At 31.1% G+C, this 15,905-nt stretch overlaps 1 protein-coding gene and 1 non-coding gene across 3 annotated transcripts; both read right to left on the bottom strand.

The window, feature by feature from the left end:
• Positions 1–1,984: 1,984 nt before the first annotated feature.
• On the bottom strand, positions 1,985–15,585 carry LOC115885428 (peptidyl-alpha-hydroxyglycine alpha-amidating lyase 2-like). 2 transcript variants are annotated; one of them, XM_030904342.1, is made up of 7 exons: positions 15,298–15,585; positions 7,399–7,583; positions 6,121–6,319; positions 4,701–4,902; positions 3,713–3,904; positions 3,053–3,162; positions 1,985–2,724 (listed from the first exon to the last, which is right to left on the bottom strand). In XM_030904342.1, the coding sequence occupies exons 1-7, from the start codon at positions 15,463–15,465 to the stop codon at positions 2,611–2,613; spliced, it is 1,170 nt and encodes a 389-aa protein (XP_030760202.1). In that variant the 5' UTR covers positions 15,466–15,585; the 3' UTR covers positions 1,985–2,610. The 2 variants fall into 2 exon arrangements, with proteins under 2 accessions (XP_030760202.1, XP_030760203.1); XM_030904343.1 differs by lacking the exon at positions 15,298–15,585 and adding an exon at positions 11,465–11,709.
• Trnar-acg lies at positions 6,461–6,533 on the bottom strand. The gene has a single exon. It is a non-coding gene; the product is annotated as a tRNA-Arg (tRNA).
• Positions 15,586–15,905: the final 320 nt, after the last annotated feature.

Genomic DNA, 15,905 nt, shown 5'->3' with positions numbered 1-15,905 from the left:
ATGGAGATAATGTCTTTATTCTCGGCAGTACAGGGAAAATAAACCATGGAGAAGTACCTCGGGCTTGCACCAGGTCGTTAGACCCATGGAGAGTACCTACACTCTGTGTAGTACCGTATGATCGAAAAAAAACGGCGTCACAGACGGCCGGGGAATGAAAATCGATGATAATTTTGGCTAGATCAATATCTAGATGTCATTTATTGAAAATTCATATAAAACTTAAGTCAAAAATTTACACAAATTATAGAAAGATATAAATAAAAAAGGATGGAACGTTTCAAGACACACAAAACTATAAGCCATACCAATTAGACTTTTAGTTGCGTAACCGAGGACGTGATTTTTATTCATTGTTGCCAAACATGGACATATTTGGCGCTAGGCTGACTAACTGGAATTTATATTTCCCGCTGGGGATTCAGCTGGTAGCTCTGCTGTAAAAAATGCCTGTAAAAAATGTGTGTGTTTTATTCAATATAAAAATAATCTCTAGGATCTCTAGATTGTCTTTCCCCAGCCATCTTTGACGCCGTTTGTTTTTTCACACCCTGTAACTACATCATTTTTTCATCTTTCAGTACCTATTTCTATTGATAAGTACCAATTTCATCAGTTACATCTCCTTTTTTCGGGTCTTCTTAATACGATTCAGGCTCTGCATTCAAAGCCGATTGTTCGAAGTCTTTTATTTGCTCTGACAGCACCTGCACGGTTGCTCAAAGGACCACAAAAGGTCTCGCTGATTGACGTAGGATCTGTCATTGGATACGGAACTTTCCAAACCCACGTAGGGTGCCACCATTTTCTTGAGCGACATGCTAAAAGAACAAGATTGATGGTACTATTCGCTTGTCCTTTATCTGTCATGGTATTATAATATGTATGCTGGTTGATGTAGGCACCTGTTGCATTGTGCGATGGTGGATAGATGAGCTTATCAAAAATGTTTGTAAAATTTGGTGTAGTGTTACGTTTTGGGTGTTGTACTGTATGATCGAAAAAAAAACGGCGTTGAAGATGGATGGTGATTTACTAAATTAATACATAATACATTTTTTATGAAAGTGAATCAAATTATTTACTAATTTTTAATTTATTACTTTTTCAACATTTCCAACTATACTTTTCAAGCATATGTCCTTCAAATCCTTGAATTTTATTTATTTACTTCAAATATGCGTACCGGGTGTCCCAATAAGAATAGCTCTCGGCTGTATCTCGGAAAGTATTAGCCGTAAAGCCTGCGGAAAAAAATATTTATAACTAAAGGGGCTATGAGAAATTGCTGGAAATTATTTTCAAATTTGTAAAATTACCGCTAGGTGGCGCAACTGCTATGGAAAATAAGAAAATAGATTTTTTACAGAGTTTTGCTTAGATAATGGGTACTATAAATAATAGCTTCATAATCTTCAGTAAATTTTGGATTTTTTTTGTTAGAACCATTTTCCCCTATCTGCTAAAATAAAGTGGTGGGGGAAGGTTAGATCTATCTTTATATAAATGTTAATAACTCCGGACTGGATGATCAGAATCCAACAAACTAGAACTCGTTTAAAAGAGCGTTTCTTACTCTATATTATGCCATAAAAATAATAATAATATGGTTTTGAACATAGACGCTAGGGGGCGCTTTCTTACAATTTAAGAAACATAGCGCGTTTTTTCAAAAAAATTAAATACAATAGTATGTGTTATTTTAGCTGAGAGTAAAGAGTAGTAAAAGGTTAAAAAGTCAGCGAAAACCGCATCTTGATATCTGCTTTCAAACCGAAGATATTAGCAAAATTATAATAAATACCAAAAAAATAAGCGCTTAATTATCTTATTTTTACAACACGGTATCAGTAGCCCTCTTGATTATGCCCATTCTAACAAAAAAATAAGATAGAAACAGTTACTTTATTTTAAAATCGACGAAGTACCAGAATACCATAATACCTAGATGTATTAATATCTAATAATTAAGTAAAACTCATAATTTTAAGTCAAAAACAATACTTTATTAAATAAAAATAATTACATATCATAAACAAAAACGATATATTCAATTTTATTGTCTATTCGTTTTTTTTAAACCTTGTCAATGTCAAATATAAATTCAAATATAACACAATATTCCTAGTATAACAAAAAATCATATTTTTTATTATCTATTTCTTCTAATGTACAATATATGGATAAACTTTATTTATTTACTACCGTGATAATAGTAATAATCCTAATTTGTCTTTATTATTTTTCTACATACATATAGGTACTTTGAAAAAATATACAAAAATGACAATACTGTTTTAAGTATAAGTACTAGCACGTACTACAACATACACATGTTTTTTATAGCTTATAATGATATTTTACCAAGAAGGCTTTTTTTCTTTTATAAAATTCCAAAAATAAAAAAAAATAATATTTTACCTTAACTATGCCATTTTTTTTAAACAAGAATTTATTATATTATGCACTAGTTGATATATTTATATGTCTAAATCTTTGTCTAAATTTTTACGAAAAAAATATAAAATAAAAATTTTTAACGCAATTTTTTTGAATGAAAAAAAAATAAAATTTAAATTAAAATAAATTATTTTTAAAAGGTTTTTTAATTTATTTCTTTGGAGGTACCAACTCAAATTTCCAAATTTTGTTGGGTCCTATTTCTGCTACGTACAGTGCAGAACCATTTGCACACACGGCGATATCATGAGGATTGGTGAAACCCTGTAAAAAAAGAAGAATAACATTTATTTTATTCAAAAAAGAACAAAAATAAGACATATTAGTTCATTATCGCTACAAATAACACTGCCGAATTTCATAAAGTTCATTTTATAACTCATGATCATGATTATGGAGGCTAAAAGCACAGGATATCTAGCTACCATTCTCTCTACATCTCCTTCACCATTTTGTCAAAAAAATAGTTTTGGTTTATTTAAAAAAAAGAAATATCGGAAAGTATATTTAATTATAAGTGTTTAAAGAGAAAAAAAAAAGGGTCAGCTGGTATACATATTATTATAAAGTAACGATTTATTTTTATATTTACCTCTTCAGGTTGCCAATGATCTATCACAGACTCTGTTTCGGGGTCTATAGTTAACCCCTGGATAGGTAACATCCGGTTAGTGGGACCATTTACTGCATAAATCAGTTTTCCTAGAAACCAAGTAAAAAAAATTATTTTTTCCATAGCAACTGTTGAAATTGCCTTATATATATATTGCCGTCTTCTCGCACGTTTTTTAATTGCTTCCATTTTTGATAATTTTGTATTCCTTTTCATAAGTTATTCGAGATTTAAATGGAAGTAGTTTGGATATGGCGTTTATCGCCTCAGCCTGAATATCTGTTGGTAATTTACTTATTTCGTTTTGAGCCATTTCTGGCTCCAATCAATCAGCAATCGACACGAAAGAGAATTAAAAAATATTGACTCAAAACTGACAACTAAAGAGACAGCTTTATTTATTTGCCAAATTACATAGAAACCAACGCCAACCCAGCACAATATTTTTTCTACTCCTTGTAATAAATTCCTTGAAATAATAATTTCTGAATATTTTTTAAAACGTAACTGGCTATGGAAAAAATATTGTTTTATATACACGATGATAAAATACCATTTTATCGTCTTGTATAAAAAATAACTACCTATTATAATTAGTTATTACTGAAAAGATAGTTAAAATAGATTATTTTTCCTAACCTTTTGCAGCAACAGCAAACACCCTTCCCATATCGGGCTGTTGAATGGTCAGGGCAGGCTCCTTCTTGCCCTGTACGCTGTAGAGTCCTGCCCTGGGGCATACAACCCTCATATTCTCCCTATCAGCTATACATAACCTATCTATGGACTCGATCAGTGCCAGAGAATGAGGTATTTGCAATGAAAGAAACTCTGAAACAAAGTAAAAGAAAAAATATGATAATCTAATGTTCAATTAATATCCTCTATGCCGACGATACGGTCTTAATTGCAGACAATATACACGACCTACCTACCTAATAAACAGCTGGTCAACAAGGTAAGAGAACAGAGCAAAGCAATGGGTTTAAACATCAACATCAACAAAACCAAATTTATGATTATATCCAGAAACCCAGATACGTTTATAAACTCCATCCTAACATTTAACTCAAGGCCCATAGAAAGAGTAGATAAATTTAAGTACTTGGGCATCTGGCTCTCCGAAGATTGGACATCAGACAAGGAAATTAAATGTCGCATCGAACAAGCTCGGCAGGCATTCTTGAGGTTTCGAAAAGTACTTTTCTGTTCTGATTTTGACCTTAGTCTTAGATTAAGATTCGTAAAGTGTTATGTGTGGTCGGTGCTCCTTTATGGTATGGAAGGTTGGACATTAAAAGCAGCTACCATTAACTAATTGGAGGCTTTTGAGATGTGGCTATATCGCAGAATCGTGAAGATACCTTGGACGGCTAGATTGACAAATGAGGAAGTTTTCAGACGCGTTGACAAAGAGCGTGAATTATTTGAATTGATTAAAAAGAAAAAGACCGCATACCTGGGGCACATAATGCGAAACCCCAAATATCAATTCTTGCATTTGTTGATAGAAGGCAAGATCGAAGGCCGGAGGGGTATCGGAAGGAAGAAAATGTCTTGGCTGAGGAATATTAGACAGTGGACATATTAGACAATTGATTTTAAATAAATTATGTTAATATCTTACCTGGTGGGTTTGGTATAACCCTCAGTAACCCTCCTGCAGCATTGTATTTCAGTATCCTGCTGTTGCAGTACCCGTCAGCAATGAATATTTCCCCTGTAGTTGCTACCGCGATTGATGTAGGTTTGCACAAATGTTTAGAGTCGGATCCTGGTGTAAATCTCTCGCCGAAGGTCAGAGTCGGTTCCAGCTCACCAGGTTTAAACTAAAAATTTAAAATTGTAAATTATACAGGGTAATTTGAGGTACCGAGCATTGGTATCTCGGAAACCGTAATAGATACCGAAAATGGTTAAATCGGAGCAAAGTTGCCTCCTTGGGATGTTCACCAAGATGCCATCAAAAAAGTTTTAAAAATTTCAAGGATTGCTGAGTTTTTTTTGGAAAAATCAATTTTATTTTTTCCTGTCGTTACTTTTTAGAAAATCAAAAAACTAATTACATATTCTCATAGCCACTTTATTAGGGCTATCTGATAGTATTTTTAGATTTTCCAATTAACTGAAAGTTTGCGAGATACAGAGGCCAAATTAATTTTCTTATATACGGACCTGCATTTTTTATTTTAAATTTTGAAAGAACTCGGTCTCCTGAGTGCAATGATATGCCACATTTGATACTTTTTTTTGTTTTGGGTACCTTAACAATAACAAAACTATTTAATTACTATTTAAAATAATTTCAAGTCCGACTCTGGTTTTTTAAACTATTTAATCTGATTATATTCATCGCAATAATATTGATCAGCGCTAATTAACATTGAATAAGGAAAATCGAGCCTATTGAAAGATTCAAATAAGTAATATCTATATAGGTCAGCAATTTAAAAATATTATTTTTAACTTTTTTATTGTGAATTTGAAATCTCAGTCAGTGTACGATCTAATAATATGCATAATACCGTATGATCGAAAAAAATGGCGTCCAGTTGGCTTGGAAATGACGATCGATGACATCTATAAATATTATCAGATAGCCCTAATAAAGAGGCTATGAGAATGTCTAATTAGTTTTTTGGTTTTCTGAAAAAAAAACAACATGAAAAAATAAAATTGATTTTCAAAAAAATCCGTTTTTTCCAAAAAACTCAGCAATCCTTGAAATTTTTAAAACTTTTTGATGGCATCTTGGTGAACATTCCAAAGCTCTACTTTGCCCCAATTTAACCATGTTCGGTTACGGTTATTACGGTTATATTTACCATGTTCTATTACGGTTACCGGGATAACAATGCTTGTACCTCGAATTTGTAGCACCCTGTATACAAAAAATCCAAAGCAATAATAGTAATGATGTATAAAACATCCCAGAGGCCAAAAAATCTATGTACAGGAAATTTTGTATTTTTACCTTCTGTAAATTCTATACTTCTAACAATTTTGAATAATTTATTTCATAAAAAAAATAATTTAAGGTATAATACCTTATAAGCTTGATGTAAGGCCACATCCGTGATCCACAGGTTGTCATGCCTGTCAATTGTCAATCCGTGAGGCATGTAGAACAAGTCAGCACCCCATTTTCCCAAAACTTTACCGGTCTGGATATCCAAAGTCAGCACTGTGTGATCTTTGATAGGTCCAAGATGGATTTGCTGGTAGTGATGCGTTTGGTTGTATGAACTAAAATAAAAATTATCTTGACCGATATTATATTATTTTAAAAAATATTTTTTTAAGTAAAAAAAAATAAAAAAGTTGCCGACCCTGCCGCGATTTTTAAAAAAATATTTTTTTTTAATTAAAAAAAAATAAAAAAGTAGTCGACCCTGCCAGGATTCGAACCTGGAATCTTCTGATCCGTAGTCAGACGCGTTATCCGTTGCGCCACAGGGCCTGTGGAGAAAATTTCTCATAGCGCGTATATAACCGAACATTAACGACTGTAAAAATAAATTTAAAATTATGTTTTTCAATAAATACTTCTGTGCTACAAATAAGAGTATTTTTATCATATAAATATTAATAAAATACAGTTTAGTTATTATGCTAGGCCAATTTTGTTGTTATTTTTTACTACAAATGTAAAAAAATACAAGTTTTGCGCATTGAATGACATTTTTTTCGTAACAAATGAAAAGGTATATTATTTCTGATACTTTTACTTAAATTATTAAGATTTTTGTATTAAATATGAATGACAACAACTTAGTTGCCATAGTTACGGTGAGAACTTAATTTGAAAATACCATTTTAAGGCCTTTTTCGCGCCCATTTTTACACTTAAAAATGAATATTTCTTATTTATATTAAAAAAAACTTGCGTAATTATAACAATTATAAAATATAAACATATTTTGAAGATAGAAAAAACTTTTTGTTAAACTGGAATATTTTTTTTTATAAAAAAATCAGTAGTTTTGTTGGTCACTAATGTGGCATTTTGCGCACTAGATACAAAATTTACTATGATATGCATAAAACAAAGTATTTTAGCGCCAAAAAACACTACACAACTTTTTTGGCACAAATAACATTAAAAAAATCGAAATTCGCTTGTAGAAAAATAAAATCATATTTTTAATATTTTTTTATATAAAAAATTTAGTAGTAGCTCACTATAAAGTAGCATTTTGCTTTTTTGCATAAACCTTTTTGGCAAAAATGACTTTTAAAAAAATGAAAAACAAAATCATATTTTCCGATAATAAAATTTTATCCACTTATTATAAAAAACACCCTGTATACACAGTTCTACTTACTATTGGTCCCATAGTCGATCACCTCGGTGAAACACGACAGGTTGCAGGGCCGTATTGACCGAAACAGCCGAAACTTGGCCCAATTTCAAGTCCTCCTGAGGCCAATTTTTGACAGCTCTAGGAATGTCAGGTTTGTCGGCAGGATCATCGCCAAAAATGTGCTCGGAAGATGGCGATTCGGGTCCCTAGAAATTTGACAAGTCTAAATATACAGGGTGTTTCAAAACAAATGCGACAAACTTCAGGGGGCAATTCCTTGTTTAAAATAAAGGATAGTTCGCTTCATAAACATTGGGTCAAAAGTCAACCATTAGGGAGATATCGCGGTACAAAGATGGCGGAAAAATAATGTTTTTATTTTTTATCTTGAAAACGAAAAGAGATAGACTAATGAAATTTTATGGGAGCATTACTGTTATGAAAACACACTTTCTGGTAATTTTTTCACTTTTTTAAAATGAGTGGAAGGGGTTGAAATAAACTACCCTACCATTCTTGTTAACGAAATTTAAAGAAAAATCTTATCAAATACATGCAAAAAAAATAATTTGGATAGCTTGGTTTGTTTAGAAACTTTTTTATCTCTTGTGTTTCTTTGATAAAACTCGCCGATTTGAAATTAAAAAATAAAATGTAAAGCATTACATGTCAGGATAAAAAACATTTTTATATAAAGAATCTAGTGATAATAACGATAATAATAAGAATCTAGATAATAACGTATTGCAGTAGAGTAATGTCAATAAAATAATATTAGAAACATCCCCTAAAAAGTGACAGCGACCGACTAGATTTTATCCTAAAAAAATTAGAGCAGCCCACTAGATTCTCTATCTAAAAATGTTTTTTGTCTTGACATGTAATGCTTTACATTTTATTTTTTAATTTCAAATCGGTGAGTTTTATCAAAAAAACATAAGAGATAAAAAAGTTTCTAAACAAACTAAACTATCCAAATTAATTTTTATGATTTTTTTTGCATGTGTTTGATAAGCTTTTTTTTTAAATTTCGTTAACAAGAATGATAGGGGTAGTTTATTTCAACCCCTTGCACCCATTTTAAAAAAGTGAAAAACTTACCAGAAAGTGTGTTTTCATAACAGTAATGCTTCCATAAAATTTCTTTAGTCTATCGTTTTTCGTTTTCAAGATAAAAAATAAAAACATTATTTTTCCGCCATTTTTGTACCGCGATATCTCCCTAATGGATGACTTTTGACCCAACGTTTATAAAGCAATCTACCCTTTATTTTGAACAAGGAATCGCCCCCTGAAGTTTTTCGCATTTGTTTTAAAACACCCTGTATATAACTAGTTGAAGCCTGGCGCATCCGCGACGACATCAAAAAAATACTATTTACTCATTTTTTTTTTAATTAAATGAAAAACAAAAAATCCGGCGACGACAGTTTTTAGAAGAGCCAATTAGATATCTTTTAGTAAAAAAAAAACTTTCCAGAGCAAGTCGTTACTTCAGTAGAGACGACACAGATAAACATTAGCATTTTATATTATGTAGATGATACAATAAACTAAAATTTAAAAAAGTTTGAACAAAGATTGGGGTCATAAGACTTAGGTTTGTGTTGGTTTTGTGTATTACAATTTATTATTATACAAGAATAAAGTTGTAAAAGTTATTTTTTCAATTTTTTTAGTAAAATATAATTAATAATAACACGGATACATGATACATCACTTCTGCCAGGTAGTATTCTATACATCTAGTACTTATCCTAACAAATATTAACATAAAAAAAAGGAGAAAAAATTGACAAAGGATCCATTATTTGGTGAAACTGATATGAGCAAATTAAGAAGTACATGATTTATGAAGAGATTAGCAAATATTTGACAATAATCGATTATGGATAAACTAGGAAATAATGTACATTATTTTAGCATAATCTATATTCCATCTTTTATTTATACATTCATTATTCATACCTCAGTGAGACTATGCTATCGGAAAAAAAACGGCGTCAAAGACGGCTGGGGAATGACAATAGGTAATAATTTTGGCGAGGTCAAGCTCTAGATATCATTTATTTGGCACGTACTTTCTTGTATTTTTTAATGGTACTTAACACGACAGGATCGGGCTAAACCTTAGGGAGATTTCAACAAACAAAAAAACAAAATGGACAAAGTGAAATTTGTCGAAACAATTAAAGAAACAAACAAAACAAATTATTTGTTATTTAGCACTGGTTTTCACTAGATTTGTCTCATTAGTAACTATATGGCATCTTTTTAATATAATTTGTTTTATCATTCAGTACCAGGTATAACCAATTATTCTCTTGGTGATAATAAGCATCAATAATTATTCATACTGCGTCATAATGTAGTAGAGATAGATTTTGTTTAGTTAGGTTTAGTTTTTTAAAACTCTAGGTATAGTAACTTCATTTTTTTTTATTTGACCACACTCTGTAATATTTATTATAAGATAAGTAGATTTGCGATGCAGTTATTTCAACATAACAAGTAGCATAATCATAAATATTTTGCAATATATTCTTGTTATAGTAAATTATTATTCATATTTTTATTATTATGATTTTATAAACAAAATTAACTAAGATCATAGATATTATTCATGTATACTTCTAATTATAACTTTATTTTTGGGAAATACCCTTATTAGGGAATACCCAATGGAAACTTAACTAGAAATATACAGGGTGGTTTCAAAAATTCAACGATATTATATTTTTAATACATATAATTATACAAAATGTGATTTTTTTATTTGACCTATACAGATTTTAATATTATGTAATTTTATTAAAACCAAATGCTCTACTTTCACTCATATCATTCAACTATCAACATACTAACCCATTTTCTTATAAGTATAAAATTATTAGTAAAAAAAATCAAAGCACAAAATTAAGAGCTATTTTTTATATTTATACAAAGGATTGTCAAAACTCCATTGAGAGTGACTTTTTTATTGATATTTTCATTGGCTTCCTTGGTGAAATATACCGTTATCTTCGAAAAAAATAGGCGTCCAGTTGGCTTGAAAATGACGATTGATTTTCCTCATATAATTTTACATATAAAATGACAGCGATCTTTAGAGAAGATATTATTATTGAAGCTACATTCTTAATTTGTGACACATAGTGGTATAGAGAATTTGATACTGATTTCAAATATCTTCAAAATATACAGGGTGTCGCAAAAAATACAGTAAAACGCTTTAGGTTATATCAGGCACGTAGCACAATATAGGTAAAAATTTGAAACTATTTTTGTTGACAAAAATTATATTATTAAAACCTCTAATTTTGCGTTCAAATAAAGTATCTCGTTGGAACAGGCTTACACAGGACACTCAGTATGTGTTTATGTTATTCAGAGAATCTATTTTTGTTATTTAATATTAATATGATGTCAGCGTGGTATTTTTTCTATTTTTTTAATCCATATAAAAAATAAGTTGGTTTAGAATACACAAACCAGGAACTACATTGTTTGAATTTTAATTGTAGGTACTGCTAGTACTATTACAAGAATGTTAATTCTAACAAGATGTGTTTAAAATATTTTAAATATATACAGGGTGTCACTTAAATAAGTTACAGTATTTTAAAAAGCAGCAGATGTAGATAAACAAAAAAGACATTATTATACTAACTAGTTAAAATATTTTGCACTGATTTAATAGACACCCTGTATAGTAAAACAAGTAAAACCACCTTGACATATCACACGATCGAGAAAAAACGACGTCACGGTGACCTTTGAAATAACAACTGAGAGTAATTTCTATCGTACGAAACCCTTCTTAGATGTCAGTTATAACTAAAATTTGACATAAATCTTCTCAATATTTAATATAGAAAAATGTAAAAAGTTGTTCCAACACAACAGTCTTGCAAACACCATTTTTGCTCTATATACTTTTGAGTTTTGTGTGTTTTAAAGTAAAAGGACAATTTTTAACAATTTTTTTTTAATTAATGACATTTTAGGGCTTCACCTGCAACAATTTGCGACGGTTTTTTTCGGACATACAGTAAAAAACACCCATAAAACTGTTTTTAAAGCTTACCACATCGACTGTTATCAGTACCACTATCAACACGAGGAAAAACAGCAAGGTACACGCAGCTATCACATATTCGCGTTTCATACTTTGTCTGTAACCAAGTTTCCAGCGGTACTACTTGTTTCAAACAAGTAGAAATCGCATTGTTTTGATGCAAGAGAAAAGTACTTTCGACGACCGCTTGCACAGAGTAACTGTTCTCTGGTACCGCTGATACGCTTACATACATTAAACCAGAGTGAAAATGAACTTGGTGAAAAACAAGTACCGGTGGTACTGTCCGGGATTTTTTGGTACTAATTGTTTTGGTTTGTTGGGCGCGCCATGACCTAGAATCAGGTGTTGTTCCCATCATTGTTTTTTTTTCTAAATCACATCTGAAGAATACGATGATTTTTTTAAAGAATGATTTTGGATATTGTACCGTATGATCGAAAAAAAAACGGTGTCAAGGTAGGCTTGGAAATAACGATCAATGCCATTAGAAAATTTCATTTAGAAGATTGCCAAGATTTGAAATGCACACTGCCCATTCACCAATTAATAAAATCATATCAATTCTCTCTGCTGTAGGATAAGTTTCCATTTTCGGCAAATTTCTAAGACTTTTATTCGTTTAAACTGACACAATAGTAACTGGTTGTTAAAGTTAAATTAATTTGACAGTTATATTGAAGTAACGTCAGGCACATCACAGCCGCCTATATTTTATCAAATAATAAAGATCTTCTGGCTCTAAATAATAAAAATGAAAATATCTAGGAAAGTATTTGTATTAGATGTAGGCAACCTCAATAGTATTTTGAAGATAGATGAATTCTCTATTATATCGGAATAATACTGGGTGTTCCATTTGAAATAAAAGAGTAAATTGCTTTTAAAACTGATCAATGTTCAATATTAATTTTGTCTCACCCTGTATAACTTTTCGGATAAAATTTTAATTTGATTCAAAGGACAATGGTTATTTTAACCACAAATTATACTATACCGGGTTAATTTTAATTTAGGTAGCTTTTATTGAAATTTAAAATGTATTCTTCATTTTTAGAAAATGTCAAATATGTCAGAAACCTTACTTTTTAGTCATATGTTTTACTAATGAAACTTACCTTATTTTTTTCCTAGAATCCGAAAATCAATTAATATATAGGGTGTTCCGTTACAAATAACAAAACTTTGAAGTGCAATTTTTTGGCGGACACCCAGTAGAACCTATATATTTTTTAAAAATGCTCTAAATTAACCTATATATGCTGACGAAATTTCATATCAATACAAACTGTCGTTCTCCATGGATCCTCCGCGTCGCATGAGAGACGCCACCCTGTATATGATTTTTCAATTCTCTCGGTTACGTTAATATAAATTATTGACACAGAACCAAATCGATATTATAAATCAATTTTTAGTAAATTACGTCTAGAGAATGACCTCGCTAAAATTGTCATCTATTGCCATTCCACAGCCGTCTATGACGCCGATTTTTTTTCGATCATATGAAGATTACAAAACACCATACATCAGAGATTTTTTTTTATTTAAAGAAAAATCAAGACTTGAAAATAATATATCTATTAATTTAATAAAAATAATATTTAATAAAACAGTTTTCTATATGCTGACAAACAAAAAACTTGTTAGAATATTTTATATACGGTGTCCCAGAAATAAGTGCAAGTATTTTAACTGGTAGTATTATAGTTCAACCCCAGAAACACGCCTATGAGGTTTATTTCGCGAAACAAAAATTAGAAAAGTATTAGATTAAATATACAAGAAAGAGAATCCAGAAAAGATCCAGTGATTCTCAAAATTTTACCAAAAAATCACTTTTTTTGGAAATTTTCAAAGTAAAATAACTCCGTTATTTTGGACTTATTTGACAACCGATAGAGAGAAAATATATAGAGAGTTTATTTTATCGAGATCTACCACCCCTTAAAATACTTGCCCTTATTTCTGGGACACCCTGTATAGGATGTTGTCAGAAAATTAAAACAATATATTTATTCTCTTTTAAATAAATAACAAATATAAAATAATTTGTCTCAAATAACTGCCGTATGATCGAAAAAAAAACGGTGTCAGCGATGGCTATGAAATGGCGCTGTCATTTTATATGTAAAATTTTTTGGGGAATGTCATCGATCGTCATTTCCACATGTGGACGAGATTCCAACATCTATAGTAAAATTCTGTTTGAAATATGTTGATGATATCTTGTGCTATATCATTAACAATTCGCTAAAATATGGGATCTTCCCAGACAGGCTGAAGTTGGCATTTATTAAACCAATCTACAAAAAAGGAGATCACTCTGATTTGAATAATTATAGACCGATTAGCTTACTGCCAAGCTTTTCAAAAGTATTTGAAACAATAGTTGCAAACAGAATATTAACTTTCATGAATAGTTGTAAACTGTTTCAGAATATACAACATGGGTATTTGAAGGAGAAAGGTACCATTACTGCATTGTTCGATTTCACTACATCAATAATACAACATCTGGAAAATAAAGATCTGGCAATGGGTATATTTCTTGATTTATCGAAAGCATATGACTCTTTAGACCACCATTTACTATTAATAAAACTCGAAAAATATGGAATAAGAGGTCCAGCACTCAAATGGATTACATCATACTTGACAAATAGAGAACAACAAGTTATTGTGAGAAAAGACGAAAAGATTAGTAAGTCTAGTATACAAAAATTGAATATCGGTATACCTCAAGGCAGTATCATTGGGCCACTTCTTTTTATCATGTACTTAAACGATATTAGTCAAACAACAAGAAATGCAAATTTTAGCCTTACATGCTATGCAGATGACACTAATATACTTACTCATGGAACAACACAAGATATTCTGAAGGAGAATGGCAGTAAGGCTTTCATGAGAGTAGAGGAATGGTTTGAGACAAATAGACTAATGCTAAATAAAGAAAAACTAATACACTAATTTTTCGAACACAACAGAAGAAAATTGAATTAGCGAGCAATTTGAAAATTGGAGAAATGGATGTCAGCCTTGGTGGTGAATGCAAATTTCTTGGTATTTACATAGACGAGCACTTAAAGTGGACCCAACATATTTATAAGCTATGCTTGAGACTTGGCACAATTTCCTACGGTCTGAGAATTGTGTCAAGTTATGTGAACCCAGACTCAATGAAAACACTATACTGTGGAAATTTTGAGGCACTGCTGAGATATGGAATTATTCTCTGGGGATCAAATTCAGAAACTGCAAAAATTTTTGTGATTCAGAAAAGAATTATAAGACTTATAAAGAAACTTCAGTACAGAGAAAGCTGTCGAGGACACTTTAAATCCTTCGGAATTATGACGCTTCCAGCTCTTTATATATATGAGTGTTTAATATTCATCTTCAAACATAAGTCCCTATTTGAAATGGAAAAATCTCATGAATACCAAACAAGGTCCAGTGATGCCAAGTTCCCCTCACATCGTCTCACCCTGACTGAAAAAAATCCAGTATACATGTGTGTAAAGTTTTACAATAGCCTCCCTGAAGACATAAGAGCAATCGAAAGTCAAGAAACCTATAAGAAATCGTTGAAAAAACTCTTAATTGAATTGGAACCCTATTCAATCAATGAATTCTTAATATAAAAGTCTCTTCACCGCTGACAGTATTTCAATATGTCTATATATTTGTAATTTTATTGTACATATTTAGATCATTTTTGAAATAAATATTTTTATTATTATTATTATTATTATTATTATTTTTATCTGCCGAAGTTTTCAAAATACACTTCGGACCACCCTGTATAATAAATTATTTGTATTAAAGCTTTATAATACCTCTCTGACAGCTCTGTTCAGTGCTAACAACTGCTCAACTTCGTTATACAGGGATTCACCCTCTAATTCAGGTGCGTACTCAAGGGGTGAAGCGTTTCCAACCCCTACAGCGAATACCGCGACCACAAAGCACGACACCAAACTAAAAAATCCTCGTTTGAAAGTCATTCTGGTACCAATTTTTGGTACTGACGCGGTAGGAATGTAAAAAAATCTGACTGAAAACCGTCCGTATGTGTTGTTCTGTGTGGAATTCTTGCGGGAGTCTATAGCTGACTGAAATCGATATGGAGGAGTTGGAGGAATGCTGGGGAGCATAAACGCGCATGGATGACGGGGGGAAGCATTGTTTGACCTTGGGAGACACGGGCTAGTTCTTTTTCCACCCCTAAAGAGGGTCCTGGACGAGTAATTTTTACGATGTCTTTTAATAGCTATTTTTGTATCTACTTTGGTGATCGATACTTGAATTTTTTAGACGAGATCACCAAACTAGTTCGCGCACGAGTTGCAAACAACATTTTTTCTACAAACATTGAAATCGGGATATCCCCAAAAATTATTATTATTATATTATTGCTTCGAAAAAAAAGCATGAGCTTGGAATG

Source organism: Sitophilus oryzae, unplaced genomic scaffold (assembly GCF_002938485.1).
Source record: "Sitophilus oryzae breed Bouriz unplaced genomic scaffold, Soryzae_2.0 scaffold_381_pilon_pilon, whole genome shotgun sequence".
NCBI lineage: Eukaryota > Metazoa > Arthropoda > Insecta > Coleoptera > Curculionidae > Sitophilus > Sitophilus oryzae.
This window is presented reverse-complemented; position numbering and strand designations above follow the sequence as displayed.

Excerpts from the sequence above, each read along its gene's own strand:
- LOC115885428 (XM_030904342.1), bottom strand. The coding sequence starts at position 15,465 with ATGACTTTCAAACGAGGATTTTTTAGTTTGGTGTCGTGCTTTGTGGTC. Across the intron at positions 3,905-4,700 it reads GGTTATACCAAACCCACCAG|AGTTTCTTTCATTGCAAATA; the intron begins GTAAGATATTAA and ends ACTTTGTTTCAG. Across the intron at positions 3,163-3,712 it reads GTTTGCTGTTGCTGCAAAAG|GAAAACTGATTTATGCAGTA; the intron begins GTTAGGAAAAAT and ends CTTGGTTTCTAG.